The 14,174-nt window shown below is 32.4% G+C and overlaps 2 protein-coding genes across 2 annotated transcripts; one reads left to right on the forward strand and one right to left on the reverse strand.

The window, feature by feature from the left end:
* On the forward strand, positions 9,358 to 11,085 carry LOC104766162 (ubiquitin carboxyl-terminal hydrolase 12-like). Its single transcript, XM_019241541.1, has 5 exons — positions 9,358 to 9,753; positions 9,845 to 10,008; positions 10,089 to 10,360; positions 10,454 to 10,611; positions 10,712 to 11,085. Exons 1-4 carry the CDS (start codon positions 9,581 to 9,583, stop codon positions 10,517 to 10,519), a joined length of 675 nt encoding a protein of 224 aa, XP_019097086.1. The 5' UTR covers positions 9,358 to 9,580; the 3' UTR covers positions 10,520 to 10,611; positions 10,712 to 11,085.
* Positions 11,009 to 13,240, reverse strand: LOC104766161 (vicilin-like seed storage protein At3g22640). The gene is made up of 5 exons (XM_010489994.2): positions 12,636 to 13,240; positions 12,416 to 12,496; positions 11,883 to 12,191; positions 11,473 to 11,791; positions 11,009 to 11,375 (listed from the first exon to the last, which is right to left on the reverse strand). The coding sequence occupies exons 1-5, from the start codon at positions 13,200 to 13,202 to the stop codon at positions 11,182 to 11,184; spliced, it is 1,470 nt and encodes a 489-aa protein (XP_010488296.1). The 5' UTR covers positions 13,203 to 13,240; the 3' UTR covers positions 11,009 to 11,181.

Genomic DNA, 14,174 nt, shown 5'->3' on the forward strand with positions numbered 1-14,174 from the left:
TTTTTTTTTTTTTTTTTTTGATGGAAGTAGGAATACTTTTGGCACGTGAGCAGTTTATCCCCCGATTTACTTCCCACACCAAATGCCAACCCTTGTCGCCACACAACGAAACATAACATAAATTACCTTAGCGCTGGGCATTTTAACCGAATCTGATACCCAAATCCGAACCCGACCCAAAGTAAGCAGTTCGGTTCGGGTGGTCAATAATACCTGATCGGATTTAGGAGATACCCAATCGGGTTCGTGAAACACAATTTTTCTATGTATCTTACTTATGAATGGATGAATGATGCAAACAAACAAACAAACATAAGTGTGGATGATGATGAATGATCATGTGGAATGCAAGAGGTTTCAATTACTCTTATGTTGTTGTAATATAAGAGATGTCAATCCATAGTGAGTAAGATGCAAGCAATCAGGATGTGAACACTTATCTAAGTTAAGCCAAGTATGAAAATGGTTTTGTACTAACAACCTAATGATAATGATGAAATGAAGAATGTAAAACTACTAAGATAAGAGACTAAATGCAAGACAGTAACTAGAAACAAGGTAAATGCAATGAAACAGGAATGGAACTAGAAAGATGCAGAACATAAGCAAGAACTCTGGAAAGGAGCTCGAGCAGGCACTCGATCGTATGCTCGATCGAGTGACAGGTCGAGTGGAATGCTACGAAGAACAAAACCAAAATCAACAATCAAAACAGGGCAGAATGAAAGCAAATCAAACAGAAAGCGGATAACAGCAATCAAATAGAGAAATCAATAAACAGAGTAGGCCCTAAAGATGGATTCATGGGTTGGACTTGAGTTATCATCACCTAAACTGATCAAAAAATCTCAAACAACAGTGAGCTATCTCTAGACAATGACCTTATAGTACTTGTTAATCCATACTTATGACAATAACAATCAAGCTTAGATACTCCTAGACCCAGTTCTCACTAGCTATTACATATAAAAGCAGGCATTAAGATCCATATCATCAATGTCAAAAATCACCTTGTGCAACCAATCTCTTGGGACAAACATGATAATCTCCAGTGTTGGCTTTATCTAACAACCTAGACATTAGTTTGATGCTAAGAAGCTTAAGATCTGCTCTTACCCTCTCAGATATAAGAACAGCTTAGAGCACACCTAACCCAAAAGATATATTTAAACAATCAATCTTGACCAGTCTAAGCAACCATAACTCTTATCCAACCTTATCCATCCCTAATATCCTAACACACTACTCAAAATCACTAAATATGATGAACAAAATCATAAACCCAGAAATTAATGAAACTTGCATGATTAGTAAGATAAGACAAAGATCTACAATATTGAACAAAGAAGTAAACTCAAATTTTCAATACCCAGAAAGTTACAAAACCAACAAAGTAAGAAAAATCTAGAGAAAATGCATAAAAGTGGATGATGATGTAAACAAAAAGGTAATATTCCCAAAGGGTAAAAACTAGGTTTCTTAGATATTTTCTCTCTAAAGTGCTCTCCTTTTTCAGCCATAGAGTACAATGAGTTTATATAGGAAGGAAAGGAAGCCCTAAAATGGCTAGAAGGCAAAATAGGAAGGCGGCTCGGTCAACTCGACCATGTGCTCGGTCGAGTGCATGGTCGAGTGAGGTCTTCTTCTGCTTCTCCCAATCGGTCGAGTCCCTCTCCTCACACGGTCGAGTGTCTGGTCGAGTGTGGTGGTCGAGTGGACTTCCGGACCTTAGTTCTCTTCTGCTCTAGCTCCTTTGCCTGTTTCTCTTGATGGCTCCACTCTCCTTCAACACTTCTCCATGCTCCTTTGAGTCTTAAATCACCTGATTATGCAAGAAACAATGCAATGCAATGCAAACCTACTCTAATGCATAAACAGTCCTAAGATTACTCAATAATGGCCTAACAAGCTAGTAAATCATACAAAATGTACAAATAAACTAAGGTAAAACAAGGTGAAATATATGAACATCAGTTCGGGTATTATCCGATACCCGAAGTCAATTCGAACTAACCCGAATATATATAAACACATATATAATATGTATGTATTCTTAACCTTAAATCCCTAATCAGCTAATCCCTTACCTTTGTGACAATCGCAAACACTTCTCTCCTCTTCTTCTCCCTGGATTCTGCTAGCAAAGATAACATTTTCTTCAGACCATTACATGTATTAGTTTGGTCTCTCAGGTGTTCAGCGAATCCCAACTCGACCAGGAGACATCGTCATTGGTTATGTCAGGTACTCCACGGCTGGTTCTTCCATGCTCAAGAACGTTCATACCTTCGTCACTGATTATGGATTTGGCTTTGTTCGTGTTGCTCATAATGGGAATCTTGTGAGTTATACTAAATTGAGAGCTGATTTAGAGGAAAACGGTTTGATTTTCTTAAAGCTAGATCCCTTTTTATCATAATTGTTGATGCTTTTGAAAAGCTTCAAGGTGCGTATGCTTGTGTTTGGTGAGAGATTAGCTAAAGAGTCATCTAGGTATAAGTCTAGGCACAAGTTTGGTGAGAAATTCATCGGACTTTGAGTAAATCCGAAATTATCCGAACCCAAACCCGACCCGATTCTATAAAATATCCGATCAGATTTTATATCTATAGATCCAAATACTCGAAAATCCAAAAATCTGAACCCAAACCAGATCGAGTACCCGAATGCCCAAGGCTAAGTTACCTTTTGAGAGAGACGTAAAAAGAGAAGTTTAAAAACCATCAATTAAATCACGTAAAAAGAGAATTCTATTGACCTCACCATAGTCTCACATGTTAAAAATATATTAAATATTATTATTTGATTATGAGAATCTTTAAGAAAAAGAGAGAGAAATGAGAGACATTTTATTATCTTTTAGAGACTCTCGTAATTAAATCTATACTAAATAAAAGTAGGAGCTATAAGCTTCTTAAGTTGTCCACATAAGATTTTAAACAACTAATCGGGATTAGCCACCTCACTAATTAACAATTTTTTTAATTTCCATAATTTTCTATATTAAGAGTTTTTTTTAAAACGACCAATCGCGATTTAACACGTCATTCATTAACATTTTCTAAATTTCAAGAATTTTAAATTTATGGAAATAAAAGAACTATGTAGAACGTCCCATATCGGATAAAAATTTGTTAGACAATGGTTCAGAATCAGCATAAATAAGATTAATATGTTTCCAACAATGAATGAGCAGAAAACCTTGATTTATCGGCGTCCAAGTTAAGTTTTATTCGGTTTGATCCCGTTTTTTCTTATCAAATTAAAACTTTAAAAAGTTTCAAAAAAATATTATAAATATTAAACTTTTAAAAGTTCTTAGCTTTTAAAAACTTTTTAAAAATTTAAAATATTATAAATACTGAAACTTCTAAAAGTCTTAGCTTTAAAAATATTTAAAATATTATAATTTATAAATTTTAAAAATTTCGTAGCTTTTAAAAGGTTTTAAGAGAATTATAATTTATAAATTTTAAAAGTTAAAAATATTATAAATATTGAAACTTTTAAAAGGTTCAAATAGTAAAAATATTTAAACTTCATATAATGTTTTAAAATATTACAATTACTTAGCCTCCATAGAAATTTTAAAATATTATATCTATACTAATAAAAAGTTGAAGCTATAAATTCCTAAAGGTGTCCATAGAGGATTTAAAACAACCAATAAGAATTAGACAATTCAATAATTAACATTTATTGAAATATAGTAGTAATCTATATTATTAAGATTTTTTAGAAAAAGAAAAAGAAAAAAAAATTTAAAATATATAGAAATATGTACAACGCCCACATCGGCTAGAAAATTTTATACAAAGGCTGAGAACCATTATAAATAAAACCAATATGTTTTAACTATAAATTAGCAGAAAGCTTGATTTATCAGGTTTCGAAATTTAAAAGTTTTATTTGATTTATTTTAGCAAGTTAAAAATTTTAAGGTTTAAATATTATAAATATTTAAACTTTATAGAATGTTTAAAAATATTATAAATACCTCCATAAAAAGTTTAGAATATTTTAACTATTTAAACTCTAAAAAAAAATGTTACAAATATTTAAACTACATCTCAAGTTTATAATATTTTAAATATTTAATCTCTATTAAAATTTTTAAAGTTTAAGAGTTACTAAATATTATATATCAAATTTTTTAATATCTTGAAAATATCTTACTTATCTCCGTTTGTGCTTTATATCTCTTATGACTTACAGATGATTTGATATTCTTGCAGTAAAATTTTTATTTTTAATTCTAATAAAGAAGGATTGACGTCGCAAGACCTTGATTTGATGTTATTTGAGTTTAAAGAAGAAAAATCGACGAAAAGAACAAATATTGTTTTAACTATACATGTGTTCATATTACTTTTTCTGCAAGTAAGGATTTTGGTTTGAGAAGTTTCAATATGTGTGGATCTAAAACCGAATAATTATATGGATGAAATTATCAATAATTGGGTGCATGTGTTGACTATGCTGGTCTTCGTAAATTGCACAAATTTTATGAGAAAAGAAATGATTTTGGTTTTGGAGTTTGATAGGTTAATTACAAGTTGTATGGTAGTCTAAAAAAAGGTTTTTCAGTGGAAGAATGTGAAGAAGATGACGAGGAAGAAGAAGAAGAAGTCGATCGACACCAACTATTCCGGATTCGACCGGTTTGTTTTGATTGCTGTTTGGTTCGGTTTGGTTCAATTAGAAATCCCTAAAACCAACATTTATAAGGAAAAGTCGACCTAATTGTCTGGGAGAGAGTTTTGTCATCGTTACCAAGAGAGAAAAAGAAGAAAGAAGCTTTGTTGAGTGTTCTTGAGCTTTGGGGAGATTTTTGGTGGTTTTGGAGGAATATGTTGCTGGGATTGCAGTAGAAGCTTGCTAGGAGTGTGTGGACGTCAGTTGAGTCAGAATCTCCTGTAAAAGAGTTGAGTCCATTACCATGGCTTATCTAAGCTTGAGAATTCTATGTTTTTGTGTTCATGAGTTGTTTGGTTGATTCCTTGCTTGCTTGTGGTCGATTTGGGGTTCTTATGGTCTTATGTGGCGTGTGGATGAGTTTGGGACGCATGGGAATCGTTTGGAAGCGGAGATCTGCGATGGAGCTTTGGGGGAGACGACGTTCGACGTCAGTGTCGATCGACACCAGGAAAGGTGTCGGTCGACACCAAGTTGTCAGTGTCGATCGACACTGGTATGGTGTCGGTTGACACCAACCTTCGTTGGTCGATGATTGCTTGTTTCCTGGTTTGATTGTTATTGTTTGATGATTGCTTGACATTGGATTCTCAATTGCTTGTGTGGGAGGATTGCCTCACTAAGTATTTATGATAATACTTACGCATCTCAATTGTTGTTTGTGGTGTGCAGGTAAAGACAAAGTGTGATCGTAGAATCAAGGCGATGAAGAGGAGAATGTTCTAGAGGCTTGATTGATTGTGGTCTAGCTATTGTTAGGTTGCTAGAGTTGAGTCGATAGAACATTGTAGGATGTTGGAACTTGATTACTTCATTTTTGGTTTTGGATTATTGAATTGTTGGTTATTGGATTATTCATTTGTTGGTTAATGGAATTATTTGTTATCCGCTGTTGTTGATTGTTGCTAGGTTGTTAGTGGGTATGGGACCACTAGATTATCATTATTATTATTACTAGGTTATTAACCCGTTCTACGCGTGGGTATATCTATAGCAATAGTTTGAAAGTATTACACAAAAGTTCTAAAATGATTTTTTTTTATTTTCTTAACACAATTGTTTTTAATATATATTTTGAATATCATTTAGGTTGTTTAAAAGAGAAATAAAAAGTAAAACTTATATAAGTAAAAAATTGTTTTATAAATATGTTGGTAATAATATGTTTTTAACAAATAACAAAAAAACATTTTTAGTTTCAAAACTTTCAGATAATTATTCGAGAATTTTTGAAAAATGCCTCTTTCCCCATTTTTCTTTTCAAAACAATCTCTTCCTTAAAACCAAAATTTGAAAATTCCCTTAAAAATTCTAAGATCTAACCAAATATAGGTGTGTAAAATATTATAAATAACTTTTAAACCTTATAAATCATAGCCATTATCTTGTCATCTCTGTACCATTTATTTAAGTTTTTTGGTCTTTAAATTATTTTGTATATTTTGTGTGACTAATATTATCTATTGAAAAATTAAAATTTATGTTTAGATATGTCTACTTATTGTTAATAATTTAAATTCCTTGAATTTTAAAATTAACATGGTAAATAGTTCAATTCAAATACGCAATTAGGAGAAACTCTAACACAACTTTTAGATTTTGACAATATTTATCAAAATATTTTTTTTTTGTTTCACAGCTCTCCATAGTTTTAGAGATTTTGGATAACCGGATCTTTTCACTATAGACATTTCGTCATAAATTAATTTATTGTATGAGAACTAACTTTCACGCCTTTGTCATTTTGGTATTTATATTGATTCATAGTAAAATAATCAGAGACATAATTTTTTCAAAATCAGTATTCCTATATAATACGTGATATTTGTAAATACATGCTTACTTATAGTTATCAAATCTTTCATGGAAGAGACTATACCAATTAACATTAGGTTACTTGTAGGGGAAGTAAAATTTGATTATCAGTTTCCGGTAACGACTTCAAATTGGTGAAAAGATTTGTGGCAGCTTCTTAAGTGTAACGATGAAGAAACCACTAAAATACAAAGAAATTCTCCATATTTTCATGCACCAATTTACGTTGTTGTTTCGACAAACCCTAACCTGCAAAGCATACACATAAACACCATTAATATTTTTATAGAACTATCGAGCGAAAGTATAACAAAGGAATATCAAAAAACTCATATGCTCAAAACTATTTATTTGGCGAATTGATAATAATGTGACCAAGGAACTATATTTCTAGCTACAAATATTTAGGGTAAACAATGATAATTCTTTGATCAAGTAATACTTTTTTTCTAAATTTTATTTTATAAAATTGGAAAATTTCTCTAAACAAATTTGCAGTATATTTTAGGATTTAAAAATGAATATTTTATATAAAAAATCTTTTTATTAATAACTCTGTATTAAAATATTAAATTTTAAAAATGTTAATTAATGAGATGACAAAAAAATGTTAAATAATAAAATGTCTAATCCCTATTGGTTGTTTAAAATCCTAGGTAAACAGCTTTAGGAGCTTATAGCTCCTACTTTTAATTAGTATAGACTAGGTTTTGAATCCACGCTACGCGTGAGTTTATTTGATATATTTTAATAAAAATTATATATGATTGATTACGGTAATAAAATATTATCTTATAAAAAGTATTAAAATTAGTACTAAGGAAAAAAATAAATTTTAGATACACAATTTTTTAAAATATAAAAATTAGTTGTGTTATAAAATCAAATCTGATAAAAAAAATCATAAATTTAGCTTGACGTCCAAGCGAGGCAAATCAAACTGATGACCTCACATATCCTAAACCATTTTCTTTGACCACCAGAAAAAGAAACAATTTTATAATCATGAATTTAACTTGTTTTCATATTTAATTGATCGCTACCACCTATGTTTTCGTGTTTTTATTAAATATTTTCTTATTATTCATATTCTTTCTTGTCGTTTTCATTGTCAAATTTTGTGTTAATTGTCATTGTAACTTTTACCATTTGGTTCTTCGTTATACTCTTTTTCTTCTTGTTCCTCGTCAACTTCTTCACATTCTTCCACTGAAAAACATTTTTTTTAGACTACCACACAACTTGTTAACCCATCAAACTCGAGAAACAAAATCATTTTTTTTCTCATAAAATTTGTGAAATTCATGATTACCAGCATAGTCAACACATGCACCCAATTATTGACAATTTTATCCATATACTTATTTGGTTTTAAATCCACGCTTTTAGAAACTTCTCAAACCAAAATCCTTACTTGGTTTATAATATTTTAAAAACATAATAAAATATACTAATAATTATTTATTTAATATGAATCATATGATATATAGAAATATAAGTACACTATAAGAACATATTAATTATAAAGAAATACTATCAATTATATAATATCATCAAATAATATCAATTGTATCATATTATCAAATAACTGTAACCGTATTTAAACGTAACCGTTTAACCGTTTGTTAAACGGTTTTGGTTAAGGTTACAAAAATTTCTAACCATAACTGATGGTTAATAAACCTTAAACGTGACAACTGTAACCCTGGTTATGCCTATGTATAGTTAACAAAACATGTGTGTTTGTCGTCCATCTTTCTTCTTTAAACCTCAAAATTTGACTCAAACATCAAATTAAGGTCTTGCGATGTCAATCCTTCTTTCTTAGACCCAAAAATAAAAAATTAATTAAAGAATATCAATTCATCTATAAAATCATACACAAAAATATGTTTTACAGCTCATAAGAAATAAAAAACACAAATGTAGATAAATAAGATAATTTATGTTTTGCATCAATATTTATAATATTTTAAATTTTTAAAAGGTTTCAAAATATAAAATTTGAACCTTTTAAAATTTTCAATATTTATAATATTTTAAACTTTTAAAATTTAAAACTTATAATATTTAAAAACTTTTTAAAAGCTAAAAACTTTTAAAAGTTTCAATATTTATAATATTTAAACTTTTTAAAATTTTAAATATTATAATATTTTTTTGAAACTGTTTAAAGTTATAATTTGATCAAATAAAAACCAATCAAACCAAATAAAACTTTTAAACTTGGACGCCTGATAAATCAAGCTTTCCTGCTCATCCGTTGTTGGAAGCATATTAATCTTATTTATACTGTTTCTGAACCATTGTTTAAAAAAATTCTAGCCGATGTGGGATATTGTGCTTAGTTCTTTGATTTCCATAAATTTAAAATTTTCCGTTTTCTAAAAAATTCTGTAAATTTAAAAAATGTTAATGAATGACATGTCAAATCATGATAGGTTGTTTAAAATAATTCTTAATATAGAAAATTCTGGAAGTTGTATAAAATGTTAATAAGTGATATGTCAAATTTCTATTGGTTGTTTAAAATCCTATGTGGATGGCTTTAGGAGCTTATAGCTCATACTTTTTATTAGTATAGATTTAAAAAAAAAACGGGAAGGGTTGTTTCAGATCCGTCTCACCTGGACATCGAGTTAAATTCATGATTTTTTTATCAGATGTGATTTTATAACACAACAGATTTTTATATTTTTAAAAATTGTGTATCTGAAATTTATTTTTTTCCTTAATACTAATTTAAATTTTTATAAGATAATATTTCATCAAAGGTCATCAATTAGATATAGTTTTTATCAAAATATATCAAATAAACGCACGCGTAGCGTGGATTCAAAACCTAGTAATAATAAAAAATATTGTTTATTTTGGTAGATGAGAGACTCCTATCAACAATATCCCTCTTTTTAAAAAACAAAAACAAAAAAAAAAGCTTTATAAAAAAAAACAATATCCCACTAGGAAACTAAAAAGACCTCTTACGCTTAATATATACATATGTCTGAAAACGATTGATCATTATCTTGGGTCTCTCTCTCTTTCTCTTCGTCTTACAAGGTGCAACAGAATGTGGAAAGAGGAAAAGTCATGCGTAGTAGCAAATTCTACAATTACGAGCAAGTTTGAAGATCGTCCTCCTTCTACTTATTCCATGAAGATCCGAAGCTTCTCTCAACTCAATACTCTCTTCCCCGATGACAGATACAAGTCCCGTTCTTTCTCTTCCGGCAAATACAACTGGTAAACAAAGTCCCGTAATTATTTTGTTTCATGCTAAAACCATTATAAAAACGTATGTAACTAATAATTTATTCATCTAAAAAAAAATCAGGAGATTGGTTTTATACACAAAAGGTAACAAAGCGGACAAGGGAAGTGGATTTATCTCAATGTATGTTGAGTTAGATACCTCAAGCCTTACCGCGTCCACGGTTTTGGCATATCTCACCTTTTTTATTTACAACAAGAAAGAAAATAAATACTTTACTATTCAAGGTTAGTACCTCGCTTGCTCGCCATAGCCCATTCTCTCTCTATATGTGTGTGTAGTAGTCATTGATGGAATATATATCCAGATGCTGAAGGGAAGCAGTTCAATGCAATAAGACCGGTATGGGGATTTTCGCAAGTGCTTCCGCTTGATACATTCAATGATCCGGAGAAGGGATATGTCTTCGAGGGAGATCAATGCGAGTTTGGTGTTGATGTGTTGGTTCCACTTGCCAATTGGGAAGTTGTCTCGTTTGATCAGCAACCCTCGAATCCCAAGTTCTCTTGGACGCTTAACAAATTCTCAAAGTTGAAAGAGACAACTTACCAAGAAGTTTTCAATCGGAAGAAGGAATTGGTGAGTAGTCGTCCATAGTTCTATATAACACTTTGTTAACAACTTGTTACTAGTACGTGTTAGCTATTAATAATGTTTTCTTTTTTTGGGTAGGGTGGTAAGGTTGTATCCCAAGGATTTAACAGATTGCAAATCCTTATCTCTCTATCTAAAAGCTGATAATGAGACAATAAAGGAAGGTGACATGATTTACGTGCAAGCGGATATGCGAATTCTCGACCCATTTGGATGTTATCACGTGGAAGGGAAGAGTAAGTCGTAACGTTTTGTTTCAAGTAATTTACAACTTGATGAGATTAGATATTGTCATGTATATATTCATTAACAGTTGATATTACTGTTTTACTGCAGTTAACAGTTGGTACCAGAAAACAATAACTCAAGAATGGGGATGGAGTAAATTTGTGTCTTTAGATAAACTTCGGAAGGCCTATTTGGACAAAGAAGGCTCTTTGAATGTAGAAATCGAATTTAAAGTCGTGTCTACCACCGAATACTCTTCATGAAGATCTTCCTTTTCATTTTTTTTTAATATTATTTTTTACTCAGATTTTTTTTTTTTTAATGAATTGTGATAAAAATTGGATTGATTTGATGAGTTTTATCTTTGTTTTTTTTTCACTTTTTTTTTTGAAAAGATCCACACCATAACCAAACCTTCAGGTTATATTATTTATCAAACAGAGCCGTTCAGAGCAATTTACAACTCAAGAAACCTCGGTAGACAGAACTTACATAGCGTTCCGTTTGTTTTTTGTTTTTAATACATCGCCAGACACATATACCAAACCTTTTTACTCGTAGCAACTTGTAACGCATTCTCAAAAACCGGCGAAGCTGAAGATTGATTGGAACGATGGCTCGCGTTTCTCTTGAGTTTGTTGATGGCTACGAGTCGTAGGCGCAAAGTAGGAATGGTTTTGGCTCGTAAATAGTTTCTCCGCCACTTTACTTCCCACACCAAACGTTACTCTCGTCGCTACCGTGTCGAGGTTGCTCAACACATTCTCTTGCCCTAAAACACAAACCACCACTCAAGTTACCTTTCCAGAGAGAGACACTCACGAAAAGATATATTTTAGAAAAAAATCAATTACAAACCCTTTCTTTACCTGCAAGGAACGTTCTTGTGCAGTTGGATGCATGGATACCAAACCCTACCGAGACAAAGTTCTCATTGTGTGAGACTAAAGTGACTGGATGACCTGCCGGAATGATAAAGACGTCGCCTTTACACACTCTTGAGACAATCTTGTGTACTTGTCCACTCATATCTTCTTCTTCTTCTCCTCCTTGTTCAGGCCACCATTGTTTTTGTTGTTGCTCTCCTTGGAATGAGTACGGAGAAGCCATCTCATAGCGGGCACAACCATTCTCCACGAACGTAACAAACGTTGTCTTGGAGTTATAGTGAGGAAGGAACAAGGAACCCTGCATATTTCCACAACCCGTATCTCATGTTAACCATTTAACCTATATATCAACCAATAGGAAAATATAACGATTGTTGACTTTGTATGACCTGTGACATGTTGGTCCAAGCGACGGCGATGCGAAGGTCTTGGAGTTGATCAAAACTCTCAGGATGTGCCTCGTGGAAATGACCAAAGTCGTTGGTGTAGGTTGAAACTGAATCTTGAGTAAAGAGATTGAAAGGTCTCAACTTCGTGCTTATGTCTTTGTGTTTGGATTTTGATTCTTTGTGTTTGTTTGAAGGAGAAGTAGCATGTTTGGTGAGCTTCTTGATCTGGTCTGGTGAAACTCTCCGCATAATTCCTTGTCCCGTTTGTTGTGATCCAGAAAATAATCTCCCTACCAACTCTTCCGGTATCTATATAAGAATTAAAACTTGGTCACATAAGAATTAAAACTTGGTTATCAATTTTACAATAATAATTTCAGAATTACTCAAAATTATAGTTTCCGCAACTATACGAGATTTTCCAAACATGATTCGATCCTTACTAGTTAGTGAATACAAAGCTTACTCTTATATATATATATATATATATGCTGGATATTAATTAAAAAGGATGAAATAGTTAAGAACCATACGTTGAAACTCGCTGAGAGGACTTCTTTGCTAAACCCTGTGAAGTAGGATTGCTGAAACTGGGATCGAGCTGGGAAGTAATCCTGAAATAAATCGTGGACGTTAATAGAGACGCAACAACATTATTAAGTACTAACTCAAACTAGTACACTGTCTTGGTCAAACAAGGTATCATTATTAATTGTGAAAAATAAATATTAATGATTCAAATAATAAGTGGACCTTGAACCGGCCAGGATTGTTGACGGGGACAATGATCTTGACGAAGCGAAGAGGAACGGTCTGGTTAGTGTTGGTGGCAAAGTGGGTGATGCCGGAAGGGAGTCTCACCACATCACCTTTGGTTACCTGGAACGATTCTTTGGTTTTATCCGTCACAAACTCAACCACTCCATGACCTTGTAGTACTAGCACCACGGAATCAGCATCTAGATGGTGAGGCACAAGGAAAGTGTTTGGCTCCATCTCAAACACCGCGAATCTGTAGTTTTCGATCCCACGGAAGAGATTCGGTGCGCGTTTTGTGAACTTAGGCAACATTTTCACAAAGCCTTCATTTGATTGGAACCAATTCTTGAAACTCCGCTTCCCAAAGTGGTAGGGAAACTCCGTCGACTCTTCCTGCCATCCCTCGCCTGAGCGACCTCCAGAACCACGGCGAGGAACGTCTTGTTCCTCTTGCTGCGGGGGCTCGAACTCTTCGAGATCCACATGGAAGGCTAAGCAATGGGCGAAAGCTATGGAGATGAGAAGGAGAAATGTTATGACTAATTTCTTGGTCATTGTCATTTTTGTTGCTGATGTGTTTCTTCTTGAGGAAAATAATGGATTGTTTTGCTTATATAGGATGGCGACATTGACATGCATGGTGACGAGTGTTCTTAACACACTAAAGCCACGATTGGACACAATCCAGACGTTATCCAAACACCCCAAAAAAAAAATTGGAGATCTAGAAGTATATCAACTGATGACCAGTTTTAATGATGTAAAAAATTCTAAAAACATTTCTAAATACCTTAAGAAAAAAATTATCTAATACAATTGGCTCTTATTTTTGGATTTTGAGAAACCTGAGTATGTTTTTAACATATAAGATTTAGTGTAATCAAAATGTTATCCAATATTGCTCATTATTGTGTGTTTTACAAGATAGATGAAAACATTTGAATCTAGCAGATATGGATAACACTTAGGTGGACGTGGTACGTACGATAAGTACGAAGGTGGATCTTGATTCTCAGTGATCTTACGTTACGTGTCTCATCACCAAGTTTTGTTCTACCTCAAACAGCATGACTAAGACAATCCAATTTTTTTTCTTTGTCTTGTTTTAAAATTTTTTTAGCGTGTGTTTTTTATTTCTAGCATCACGTGGCTTGGTGTAGTAACTAGTAAAGTAGTAAATATGTATCGCTATACATACTTATTAAAAAGAAGAGAAATATTAACAGAGTTACCTCGATTGCAATATATTCTTCAATATAAACCTCAAATTAAACTCGAAAAAGGGGAAACTTGTCTACCATATACGGAAAAAGCCATTTCATGTTGACCGAGGTTGAATCAGAAATCACTGCATTACAGGCTCGTGGTCCATGTGAACACACCAACACTGCTCTTTGGCGGCGGTTAGACAATTTCTATGATTCTCAGTTCTCCACCACTGAGACTTGGCTACAGCTTCGTCGTGAAGGGTCACAAGTGGGTTGGTATAAGAGTGTTTGGTTTCAATACTCTATACCAAAGCACTCTTTTATT

This window comes from Camelina sativa, chromosome 19, assembly GCF_000633955.1.
Source record: "Camelina sativa cultivar DH55 chromosome 19, Cs, whole genome shotgun sequence".
Lineage (NCBI taxonomy): Eukaryota > Viridiplantae > Streptophyta > Magnoliopsida > Brassicales > Brassicaceae > Camelina > Camelina sativa.

Excerpts from the sequence above, each read along its gene's own strand:
- LOC104766161 (XM_010489994.2), bottom strand. The coding sequence starts at position 13,202 with ATGACAATGACCAAGAAATTAGTCATAACATTTCTCCTTCTCATCTCC. Across the intron at positions 12,192-12,415 it reads TCCTCTCAGCGAGTTTCAAC|ATACCGGAAGAGTTGGTAGG; the intron begins GTATGGTTCTTA and ends ATTCTTATATAG. Across the intron at positions 11,376-11,472 it reads CACAAGAACGTTCCTTGCAG|GGCAAGAGAATGTGTTGAGC; the intron begins GTAAAGAAAGGG and ends TTTGTGTTTTAG.
- LOC104766162 (XM_019241541.1), top strand. The coding sequence starts at position 9,581 with ATGTGGAAAGAGGAAAAGTCATGCGTAGTAGCAAATTCTACAATTACG. Across the intron at positions 9,754-9,844 it reads TCTTCCGGCAAATACAACTG|GAGATTGGTTTTATACACAA; the intron begins GTAAACAAAGTC and ends AAAAAAAATCAG. Across the intron at positions 10,009-10,088 it reads TAAATACTTTACTATTCAAG|ATGCTGAAGGGAAGCAGTTC; the intron begins GTTAGTACCTCG and ends ATATATATCCAG.